The 12361-nt window shown below is 38.0% G+C and overlaps 1 protein-coding gene across 2 annotated transcripts; it reads left to right on the forward strand.

Moving 5' to 3' along the window:
- Positions 1 to 706: 706 nt before the first annotated feature.
- Positions 707 to 11753, forward strand: dnajb2 (DnaJ heat shock protein family (Hsp40) member B2). 2 transcript variants are annotated; one of them, XM_053328157.1, is made up of 11 exons: positions 707 to 972; positions 3692 to 3788; positions 4206 to 4315; positions 4672 to 4725; positions 5062 to 5181; positions 5628 to 5702; positions 6011 to 6140; positions 6528 to 6598; positions 6971 to 7261; positions 11118 to 11189; positions 11361 to 11753. In XM_053328157.1, the coding sequence occupies exons 2-10, from the start codon at positions 3724 to 3726 to the stop codon at positions 11144 to 11146; spliced, it is 945 nt and encodes a 314-aa protein (XP_053184132.1). In that variant the 5' UTR covers positions 707 to 972; positions 3692 to 3723; the 3' UTR covers positions 11147 to 11189; positions 11361 to 11753. The 2 variants fall into 2 exon arrangements, with proteins under 2 accessions (XP_053184132.1, XP_053184131.1); XM_053328156.1 differs by lacking the exons at positions 11118 to 11189; positions 11361 to 11753 and having other exon boundaries at positions 6971 to 8747.
- The last annotated feature ends 608 nt before the right edge of the window (positions 11754 to 12361 follow it).

Consider the following 12361-nt stretch of genomic DNA (forward strand, 5'->3'; position numbering starts at 1 on the left):
AAAAGTATAGCTTTCACCTTTAATATATCCAGCAGAATACAATAGCCAATGAAAGAAGAGACTACTTACTAAAAATTAGTGTTTCCATGGTATTTCATGCAAGATTAGGCTGTAGGAGCAGGGTCCGGAAGGTTACTTTGGAAATAGGTTACTGATTTCTAGTTATCCTATTTAAAATGTAATAAGTAATGTAACTATTTCAATTACTTAATAAAAGTAAAGTAAGGTATTACATTTCATTATTCTTTTAATTAATGTTCTAATTTTCCAACGACTGTTTTCAACTGTTAGGGTAAGTGTGTGTTCCAAATAATGATTTACTTATATCTAGGCCTTTAAAAAAATATTGATTTCAAAGAATTAAAAACAACATTAAACGTATTGTACTAACATGTAAACATGTTAAAGCTCCCCAGTTACAATTTACTCCCCAACATAGTTAAAATTGGTAGACCTATGGTTTTGAATCGAAATTACTTGAGGGCTACTGATCTAATAATCTGGTTCATATAGCTACCTGAATAGCGTTATGTAGACATCTGTTACTAGCTTAATAAATTACTGGTTTTAATGGTTGAACCCCATTATCACAGAGCAGCAGACGCCACGGCTGGGCGGGTCTGGTGACGTTTCCAAAAGCTGGCATGTTCTAGACGCTCTATTTTCTCTCTCAGCTGATACTGACGCAGCCGCACATAGGACACAGCCAAGACACACAGGGCCGTCAGCTTGCCCGGTGGGGGAAGAGTAAAGAGAGTGGAGTAGACCGCACGGGTTCACCGTTACTCTGCAGTGAGATTGGTATTGTTGTTCAGAGAGTGTCTCTGTCGGGGCGGTGGAGCAGGAGGAGGCTGTCCGTGTGGCAGTCCCGAAGAGAAGGGGGAACGCATTCCTGAAAGTGCCGCTATTACTGTGGCAACGAAAACGGTGGACAGACGGCTAAACTGCTCACTGTTTACACAAGAGACTCAGGTACGTCCAGCACAGGCCACTCAAGTTGTATGTACATGTCCAACGTGGGTCATATTAGGACGTATTTGTCATCGAAATTCAAACTAATTTTACCCTTGGAAAGTTCTTGAATACAGTACCAGCGCGCGCCTCCAAGCTACATGCCAATGTGTGTAAGTTTGTAGTATGGGCCTACTGTCATGTCAGCAGCAGTTGTGTCAGATGGCGCTAGAAATAACATCGTAATAATACAACTGTGAGCGCATTGCTGTTCCCGGAGGGGGCATATGAAGTTAACTTTAGTTATTTTACCTCAGTTTGGAAATCCCCCTCAGCTCCCTAAACTGTTGCAGTCCACTAATGAGATTGGCATGCTGACTGTGGCTGTGCATGGCTATAATGGAGCTACTGGGGTCTTATAATATATTTCAAAGGTATTACTCACCAGAAATGATTCCACTCCCAGATTTATTTATTTTTTTGCAGAAAACGCATAAATACATTAAAAATATGATAGAGATGCAGTGTGGGGGGGTCTACGTTCATTCACAGTAGGCTACATTACAGTCAGTGATTCCGTGAATCAGTGGGTGAAATCAATTGTTCTTTTCAACTCTGTAGAAAAAGTGTGTAAGGTAACCCAACGTTTTTAGTTATCAGAACCATTATACAATTATACCCACTAATTCAGCTGATGTGATTGTCATAATGACCATTATATAAAGTTATCTAGTTGAGTTTAAGGAACATTGTTATCTTTTTATCTGAATATTGTAATGAGCCTCTTCATGCATGTATCTCAGATATATCACTTACCTTTTCCTAGATAAATGTAAAAGTGCTAGTCATGATGGTTAGAATTAACTTCATCCCCTACCTAATGTTATGGCTGCAGTTTTGACACTCAAATTAAGATATTAATTCAAATCTAAATAAATAATGGTACTGATTGTATGTGAGGTATGACTCAGTCTGATGATGATTATTATGCTGATAATGCTTGCTTAAATCAAGGCTATCTAACTTGTTCTTCCCCTCTGTATTTCTGCTCATTTTTGTTGTTACTCCTTTGGTTCCCCATCTCAAAAAGATGACACATATGTCAAATATGCAGTACACTCATTAAAGTGGAGTCTTTATATAGGACCTGCACACCCACCACACAGGTGTTTACAATTTTTATGGCTGGTCAGCTCTCAACTCAGGTTTAAGTTGGACATCTATGTTGCAAACATTTTGACTCGTGAAAGCAGTAAAAGCACAATAACATCAACCATTTCATTTACTATCCCAGTTAGCCATGTCAGTGAGTTAGCATGTGCAATACCACAACCCTGAAACCAAAGCAGGTAAATGGAATACAGACATCATTAATGTTATTAAATTCCCTAATACTTGTCTTTTGTCTGCTTTGACAAGTCATAGCGTGTCAAAACCTGTGAAAAAGTTCTATTACATGATGGCATTAAACATGTAGTAACATAAATGTTCACAGAAGACATTGTGACTTGCAGGGAAAGCACAGGTGTAACAGTAAAGTGAATATTGGCTGGATTACATTTAAAGCAACTCTTACCTTTCTTGCATTTCACACAGCACTTTGAAAAAACTTGAACAGCAACAATCCCACCCCCGCACTCCCCCTCCGCGAACGTGCACTACAATAGTTTTCTGATATAGTTTTCTTTTTCCCCATGGGAGCGGCTGGAGGTGAAAGCCGTGGCACAATTTTGTCGGTCATTGTCGCTACTGTCTGTTCACGGCTATCTCCATGGATCCACAACAGACTCTCTTCCGGGTGGGGGTGCGCACGGGATTATGTAATGCGGAAGGGGAAAACAGGCAGGTCGCTCAGCCAATCATATCATTTGGACCGAATGATATGATTGGTCAGAGTTTTCACAGAACCATATGAGAATGGAATAATGATGAGTTTCTATGCCTGGTGGATCTCTCTAAGATTTCAGAGTGCCATTACCTTATTAATAGCATTTTAACTTAAACACAAAATGTGTAAAAAATGTAACAAAGGCAAGGGTAGCTTTAACTGCTTCAGTTTCATGGTCCTGGTATTGTGCATGTCGGCTCACTGTCATACTGTCATGTTTTAACTGGGACCCTTGAATAGAAATGAACAAAACTAAATTGAGAGTGACACAAAAGGCAAAATAAGTAAATCATTAGCACTGAGCTGTTCTTTTCCCTTTTTGGACTCTAAGGAATAGTGCGGATGCCAAGGTTTTTAACTTTTGGTTATCAGGGACCTCAATTTAATAAATGTGGTGTTTTTGTCCAAGAGTTAAGTGTAATAGGGATGCAACTAACGAATATTTTGATAGTCGACTATCACTGATTATTGAAACAATTAATCAACTAATCGGATCAGTGGCGGTTCTAGCTTCTGAGGTGCCTTGGGTGAACTCCCTTTCAGTGCACCATATATATAGATCTATAGATAGAAATGACAACCATAAATACCAAAATCATATACAATCATGAATACAAAAAATGATGTAATACAGAACTGCTCCTCTCCTACTTCTGACTGAGATCTCAGCAGGTAGAAGCTGCTAGTTCATAAACTAGAAGTAGGGCGTGAACTGTAACAAGGTAAAATGATCCACACGGTACATTATATAATTGACGTGAGCGATAGAAAACCAATAGTTTTTTTGTTTCGTTTTCGTTGCACCCCTAAAGTATAAGCATTACTCAAAAACTCTGTTGTATTTCCTTTCAGGAGTGGTGTAGTGAGGGGTGACAGTAGGAGACATGGTGGATTATTATAACATCCTGGGAGTGTCCAGAACAGCCTCTCAGGAAGACATCAAGAAGGCGTGAGTATCCTGGGGGCTCTTAACACAAAGTTATCAACAATAAAGCAATAGTCTAGTTAAGTGGAACATTTCTTGAGTTTCTGAAAACATATTTGAAGTGTATGTACCTCTTACTTTAAATTGCAGAGTCATTTGAGCAGTTTTTAAGTTTGATGTGTCTGGATTTGATGAACTATTGATGCATTTGACTTCAAAAAACATTCTTCTTAGTGAGAACACTGAAGCGTACTCATTTTTCCTCACACTTCCTCATAATTTCTAATGACATGGAGTGCCTTTTCTTTAATGGCTCTGCATAGTGCATTATTTTTAAACAACAGACCTATAATATGATTATGTATAAGTGCATGTCTTTTTTATGTGCTTGGTTTTATATATGTGTCAATTCGTGTGTCTCTGTGTGTGTTGTATCTTCAGGTATAGGAAACTGGCCCTAAAATGGCATCCAGACAAAAATCCAGACAACAAGGAAGAAGCAGAAAAAAAGTTCAAAGAACTGGCTGAGGCCTATGAAATCCTATCTGACAGTAAGTTATGATGGTGTGCATGCAGATATACGTACATACAGTGTATCCTTGTGTGTGTGTGTGTGTGTGTGTGTGTGTGTGTGTGTGTGTGTGTGTGTGTATTTATGAGATGGCTAGGGGTTGTCATGTGACTCTGGTGATGCACTGTATTGCTGCTGTGAGTCATCAGTATGAATCTCTGTGATGATGTCTAGCTTTTCAGAGAGGAACTACGGTCAGTCACAGAACCCCTTAAATCGATATACATAATAGTCAAAGTCTGTATTTATTCTAATATGAGTGTGTTGGGAGTGTATAAGAAGTAGAGGCATAATGATGCTCATGCTCATGCTCAAATTATACTTTCTCCTCTATAGAGACTAAACGTGATGAATACAACAGATTTGGAAATGACAGAATGAGACACAGAGGTAAATAAAAAGGGTTTGCTGCAGTTCTTTATAAGTGTTTCATCCATACTGGTTTAGAAAATCTTCTTTTCCTTCTTTTTTTTAAACTTTTCATTATTTTTTGGCCATTATTATTCTTTTCTCCCCATACTAGACTTTTTCCCCCTATCCCCTCTTCATTTCTTGTCATTTCTCCTTTCCTTTTCCCTTCCTTTACTCTCCCCTCTCCTCTCCTCATTCCTTTCCACACATTTATCTCCTCTCTCCAACTTCCCTGCACCATCTCACTCACACTCACTTGGTATGTTTACTCACACTTCATTGTTTAAACTGACTCCAACATCTTCATTTTTCCAGGTTCCAGCCCCAGCACAGACTTTCCTTCAGATTTCCCAGGATTCACCTTCACATTCCGCAGCCCAGACGAGGTGTTCAAAGAGTTTTTTGCTGGCCAGGATCCCTTTGCTAGCTTCTTTGGTAAGTCATGTTTGACATTTACATTAGGTTGGTTTAACACTGCATATGATGTTATCCGTCTATCTCTTACATTCAGTCAGTTACAGTAAATTAGACTATTTAAATTTCTTTGCTTAAAAAATCATAGAAAGTTTGCATTTTCCTTTATATTTTCTTGCAGACAACTTAGAAAGAAAACATCCCCCTGCTTATAGTCATACCTTTAGTAAATAAAAAACATATCTTACCTAACAGTTACAGGCAAAATGATTGATTCTACTTTCTACTCTGATCGTGATTGTTTCTTATCAAGTTTGGTTGTGCTGTATGCTGTATTTTTTAATTTATTATTGTTGTGTTGGTTGTTTTTTGTACTGTCACTGCAAATCCAATTTCCCCATGAGGGACAATGAAGCTCTGAACTGAAGTGAACTGGACTAAAGCATTTCTTTTTCTCTTTCATTCAGATGACTTTTCATCATTTGGATGCTCGTCTTCTCGCCTCGGCCCTGGTCGGTTCTTCTCTTTTCCTTCAGCTGGAGGTAAACAGTTACATACTGTATCAAAAATGTTGCATGTTGAATACATTATCCTGTAGCTGTGTAATTTGACATAATGGAATATCACACTGTGGGCACAATGTTAGAAGCAGTGGCCTGCAAAAAAAAACTGCCTCATGTTTCCATCTGTTCCAGTTATGTAATTCTTGAAAGGAAAAAAGGAACTGTGATTAAATATTTGTCTGACTATTTATTACATCTGAACCTTATTTTTATTGTAGAGAGAAAGTAGTGTTATTTTGAATGATTCGGTGTCTTTTCTTCTTATCTGATCATCTGCCCTTCTCCAGCTGATTTTACCTCCTTTTCTTCCCTGGGTGGTCTGCATGGGATGGACAACATGGGTGGAGGGATGAGCAACTTCAAATCGGTTTCTACCTCTACTCGTGTTATAAATGGCAAACGCACCACCACTAAGAAGTATGTCATGTCTTTCCCAGCTATGGTTTTATTTGTTATTATAATTATTATTATTATTATTATTATTTATTTGTCTGATATCACCTACATTGGTAATAGTGCTGTGATTATTGTATAAATGGAACTCCCCATGTAGATATAAAAGCTTCATTCTAAGATAACTGAAACATGATTATACACTAATTAAATCATATTTATGAACATTTGATTCCCTTTTTTCCAGAGTCAGTTTATCTAGATGCTGCTAAATTCTACACACTGCACAGTTCTTTTATGCAGTGCATTTTCAAAAGTGTTTGACACAGTGACACACAGACACAAACACAAAAAATGATGGAGGTACTTAATATGACATTTACAGTATCTGTGTATTTGTCTTTCTTACAGGATAAAGGAGAATGGGCAGGAAAGAACAGAGATTGAGGAGGATGGGGTGTTAAAGAGTATCCTAATTAATGGTAAGCTCACACACTGCACAGTGATTGTGTGATTGTGAAGTTTAACAACACATCATTTTGTACTGTGTACTATGATTTTGTCACAAAAATTCAACATGGCTTCATGCTTCCAAGGCTCTGAGTCAAACAGCAAAATCCAACAAATTCACTTAAACTGGTTGGCAAAACTAATACTACAAATATTGGGCAAGAGAGCTAACAGGAACTACATTTGCTTTTGAACAGCTTGAAGTCTGGTTTTAAAAAGGTGATATGGTGTATGGTGATAAGCTTATAGTATGTCAAACACTTTTCTTCATGTGTGTGCAGATGTGAATTCATGTTGCTTTTTTTTTTACATACGTGTACATATACGTGTTGTATTGTTCCCAGGTGTGGAGGATGAAATGGCCCTTGCGCTGGAGTTGAGCCGACGAGAGGGACAGCCCCATCAATCACCTCAGAAGCCTCAAGTCCATAACAAATCATCTGTTGAGTCTGACAAATCTCGCCCCAGCCCAGGCACATATCGGTCATTTAGCTCTGCACCCTGCTACGACTTAGGAGGAGGTACTGGAAGCAGTGAAGATGACGAAGATGATGAAGATCTGCAGATGGCTTTGGCATACAGCCTGTCAGAATTGGATGCCCAGCAGAGAGCAGCTGTTACCGACGCCATATCAGGTGCTATGGGCGGGGTCAAAGTCAAGATTAAGAAAAAGGTTGTTAAGACCAAAAATACAAATACAAATGGCAATGAAAAGGTTTTTAAAGAGGAGAAAGAGGAAGTGAAGGAGTTTAAAAAGGGCCCAGGGCCTGGAGCAAAGTGGGAAAAGGAGGAAGAGGGAACCAGAGAGCCATGCTTGTCTTCTGAGTCATCCACAACTGCCAGTACTACACCACAAAGCCAGTGCAGTAAAGAGGTTGATCCTGGCATAAAAAGTAAAGAAGGCAGTGGAAAGAAGAAAAATAAGTGTGGGTGCATTGTGTGCTAATGCAGCTTGTGTGTGGGGGTTTGTTTGGATTGCCTTATTCTTTATACTGTACTTACCTCACTGATTTTTCTGATTATCTTTAAGGTAATGTTATTGCCAGACTCTTAATTTGAGGCAGTGCCTCGACTGATCACCAGGCTTTTGTGTAGATTTAACACCTCAAAATGGGACAGTGAGTCAGCTTTGAAAAGTTATGCGGTTTCTTGCTGCTTTTCTTTGTCGATAGCCAACGCAGACATTTCTACACATTCTACCAATCCAGCCAAGCATTAACACTGTTTTGTTTTTGTGCATGCAAAGAAATACAGAGGATTGTTTCTCAATGTATATGGATGTGCGTGTGTGAGTGCGTGTCTGCTCATGCATGCATGGTTTTATGTGTGGTACTTTGTGTGTTTGGGTCATTTGGGACCGTGCCATAGAAATTTCTCATTCAGTCTCTCTGGTAAAAGGAATGTATCAGAACTGTGTCACACTCAGCCCAGCCTCAAACAATGGATCTAAAGCAGACCACAGAACTTTCTCTAGTAAACTCAAACTAGTTAGATTTGAAAAATAGTGTTTACACATCAACTGATAGTGATTTCTCGAATATGTATTTGGGAACAGTCTACTTTGCAAATACTGTACTTTGTTAATACATACAAGCCCCTGTTAGAATTGCAGCCCGGATTTCACACTGTTGTAAAGCTTGAACAGTCAGGCTGCTAGTTGTAATGTATTAATTTGAATGTCTTAAAAAGAAAAAAATCCTTAATCCAAACTACTGTAGGTAATCAGATTTAGGATGAAGTATTTTTGGAAAACACTTAATGATGCTTTAATTAAATATTTTGTACAGGTAAAGCACAGTGCAAACCAATGTGCACAGATTTACAGACTGAATGTAAACCCCAGTTGCGAATATCATGATATAAATGTGTTGATCCTTTTGGTGCCTTTGCATGTCATAACTACATGTTTACATCATCACCTCAAATGTGCCAAATCAGAAAAAAAACTAATTACTAAGGAAATGCATGTGATCAGCGACATGAAGCTGTCACAGAAAGCAGAGCAGATGGAACCAAATGCAAGAGACCGAAGGCAGGGCTAAAGGACACTGTCTTTATTCATGAACTGACAAGAACAGACAAAGACAGACTTGACAAGAATTGACAAATAATCCAGCAAAGACTTAAATACAAACAGAACTAACTAGGGAATGGAGAACAGGTGACAAGACACAAGTGCAGGCTGGGAGGACACTGGTGACAGGGCAGGGCTGACATGACTGATACATGACAGGTGTGAAGTCTGTGGAAAAACACTAAGGGCAAGGCAGGGCTAATGAAATGACCAAAAGGACTGAACAGAAATACAACACTGGAAATCAAGAGAATAAAATACAAAGAGTCCTAAACCCATGAATCCATGACAGAAGCTTTTTTGACTCCCAAAGAGAAAATTGACAAAATCTACATTTTGTGATTATTGTCACAAGTATTCACTCAGATCTGAGGTGAGTGAGTGATTAAATTAACAACAGCATTGTGACGGTTGCGTAAGTAAAATGATGAGTTTCATCACCCAAATAATACTTGTTTAATTCTGTGTGGACAGAGTATGAGGTATTATAGCTGCATTTTCCTTCTAACAGCATGTGTTTATAAAGTGCTCTTGTTAAAAAAATAATATAAACCCCACCTGCTTCAGTGAAGCTGCTTGTGTGTGCAAAATAATGTAGACTGTTTGTACTGCAGGGAAACTCCACAAACAGCCCTGCGCTGATTCCCTCCAGGCTACTGGTTAAGATAAGTGCTGCCAAAGTGAAGGACATATCTATAAGAGTTGATGAGAATACATAGGCAATGTTTTGGTTTCGAATTGTGATGTGTTTTTTCCAGTTTACAGTCATTGTCCATGTCAGCTATAGCTGAGATGGGTTTTGTATTTTACTAAATTTGCAGTATTTTATTTGTTTGCCAGTATGTCCCCACATTTGCACTGGAGCATACTCAAAAAACTAAAAGAAAAGTGCAAAGCACAAGAGCTGCTCATTTGCCCGTGCTGTATGTGTGTTATGTGGGCAGAAGGAAGGAATGAGATGTTGAGTGTTTGCTTTTAAGGTTACTATGGTACTAATAAAAGCCAAAATTGCCTGGCTCCAGACCTCAGAGTCACAGCCATTTCCAGTTTTCTCAGCCATGTGAACACTGAAATGTGAAACGTAAAGACAATTCAGTCTGATTATCAGGCTAACTCTTGCTGCCAGCTGCACATGCACACATTCGTAGATGAACTTGTCTAGCTGAAAAACTGTTTTAAATGTATGAAATAAGGCTGAAAGTAATAGAAAGGTCTATTAAAAGTAATCACTGCAAGTAACGTTTTTTTTTAATTTTTTAACTGCTGTTCAAAAACATGCCTATTTTAAGTGTCTTATTGCAGGCAGTGTCTCTTTTCCTGTCCTGCTTTTACAAAGCTCATAGAGCACTATTTGGTTGTCATATATTCTTCATGAGTGCTTTATACATTTTTCACAGCATGATTTTTTCTTTTACATTTAAAGGATGACAGTCAAAAGTTGTTTTTCATTTATCCTCTCCAAACTGTTATTTGCTGAGTGTGGAAGGGAAACAGAGAGAAAGAGGCAGATGGTTACTCATAAACAGTTAATTTATATCAGGCTGTATTATTTGTACTACATTGAATTGCCCTGTGTTTTTGTTCTTTTTTTATTACAGATTGTTAATAAGGGAAATAATTAATAAAGATTGAGGCAACAAGAGGAGTTGGGATATTTGATTTTTTTTTTTTATGTGGCAGTTACTGCTTTGCATTTTACACCAAGTTCTACAAATTTCCTACTAAACTATTACCTCTACTATTAATAATAATGTATATAACAACAGTGATCCCCAACAAAGTTTGAGAATGTTTACATTTGATTTCAGTCATCATAATCAGTGTTTCCCCATCTACTCACTCAAGTCCTGTCCATACGGACCGTTTATACTAAAACTGGCCGTGTGTGGCATTGTATTTAAATAGATACAAGCATGTCTGTTTCTCATCTGTACCTCTTATCTCTCTGCTCAGCTCTGCCTCTGCACCCTTTCCAGTCCTCATGGCTTTGAAAATAACGTAATCTGCTAAACCTTTCATGTGAGACTGTTTCATGAGAAATTGAGAAATTGTCATGCAGATTTCTGTTTTATGCAGACTGATTGGCTAGGAGCTATTGTTGCTGCATGCACAAATCACACATTTAAAATGGTAAGAGGATATTGTCTTATCTCACAGGATGCTATCAAACACCAATCTCTTCTGCTTAAAGTTTAATTTTGACCATCGGCTGATGATGTGCTGGTATCACCTTATAATGCCTGTCTTGCATTGTTATGTTATTTGCTCTTGTCAGCAGACACAGCAAAGACATTTAACATTATTTTGAAAATTTGTGACAACTTCACATGTAAGAGGTCTCCACATGCTGTACCACATTATGGACAATTAAGTTGGAATTTGTGGTTTTGTCTTACACTTCCTGCTTCCTGTTTCAGACTCAGACTTCGAGGCCTTCACAAGCTAACCTGATTGGCTCATGCTGCTCTGTGCCCTAGCCCCGCCCTGAGGTAAAGAAACAGAGTGAATCTGCAGCACCCAGAAAGTTGTTCAGTCATTCCTTTAAGCACAATGTAGCTCAGATGATGCTTTAAGTCCCATCTTTTTTTCTTTTTCTTAGAAATCAGATACCTGTTACTATTACTTAGGAGTAACATGTCCTTGTGCATCTATTTTTACAGGTCAAAGGTCAATTCCCCATGATGCACTTGTCTCTCACTGCCCACCATGGCTTCTACCTGCTGAATGACACTTAAAAAAAATGCTAATGTATATTTTATATGTATGTGTGTGAATGAGTGTACATAGCTCCTTCTGGAGCGAAAAACTGGAAACTTTGTATTTTAAAACTCGAGGAAATAGCTTTAATCATCTCTGCATTAAAAAAAACATATTTCTGCTGAATTTCAACTAATTTTGTGTTGTGAAACCAATTACACTGGAGGAAAATATGTATGCAGGGCAGAAAACAACCATGCTGAGAGAGTAATTATCACGGTGAAGTGGAAATTCAAATGGAAAAACATTAAAATTGTATGTAGCATACTGTGTAAAGCAGGGAAAATAAAGCATTTCCTGCTGACTACTCTGTATCAGTCCATGGCAGTTTATCATTTGGAAAGGACACTTCACGGTTCATAACAAGAAAATAAAATACTGGCAGTTAATTTGACTTTCAGCGATGATGCAGTGCTTGAATTATACATTGATTTCATATCATTAGATAAAATACTTGGGACAGAAGAACCTGTTTTAATGTGCCATTTTAAAAATGTTTGCACTTTTAGTCCGCCCACTTTACTAGACCTTGGTTTTGAAAATGAGCACTCAAGGATTTTCTATTCTTTGCTGCATCACATCACAAATTTATTCAAGTCAAAAATACATTTTTATAGATATTTTCTATCTGTCTGCTACATGAAATAAACACAATCATCAGGGTGAATCATTTACATTAATCACATGGTGGCACATCGAGTAAGACAAAATAATCCAACAATAGAGAAGGGTTCAGAGAGAGAAAGAAAAAAAGGCGATGTGTACTTTATGGTCATTGTACATCATCTGTTAGAAAATGACCAATGAATAAAGCAAACAATCATGTCGTCAAGGCAAAGACAAGCCTCATAAACAAAAACTTGCTCGAAATACACACACACACACTAGACAGCAGATTACAGTA

The sequence above is a fragment of the Scomber japonicus genome, chromosome 11 (assembly GCF_027409825.1).
Source record: "Scomber japonicus isolate fScoJap1 chromosome 11, fScoJap1.pri, whole genome shotgun sequence".
NCBI classification, from domain to species: Eukaryota; Metazoa; Chordata; class Actinopteri; order Scombriformes; family Scombridae; genus Scomber; species Scomber japonicus.

What these genes read in the sequence shown, in the direction of transcription:
- dnajb2 (XM_053328156.1), top strand. Translation starts at nt 3,724, where the DNA reads ATGGTGGATTATTATAACATCCTGGGAGTGTCCAGAACAGCCTCTCAG. An exon ending in TGACAGAATGAGACACAGAG is followed by an intron (nt 4,726 to 5,061) that starts GTAAATAAAAAG and finishes TCATTTTTCCAG; the next exon opens with GTTCCAGCCCCAGCACAGAC. An exon ending in AAACGCACCACCACTAAGAA is followed by an intron (nt 6,141 to 6,527) that starts GTATGTCATGTC and finishes TCTTTCTTACAG; the next exon opens with GATAAAGGAGAATGGGCAGG.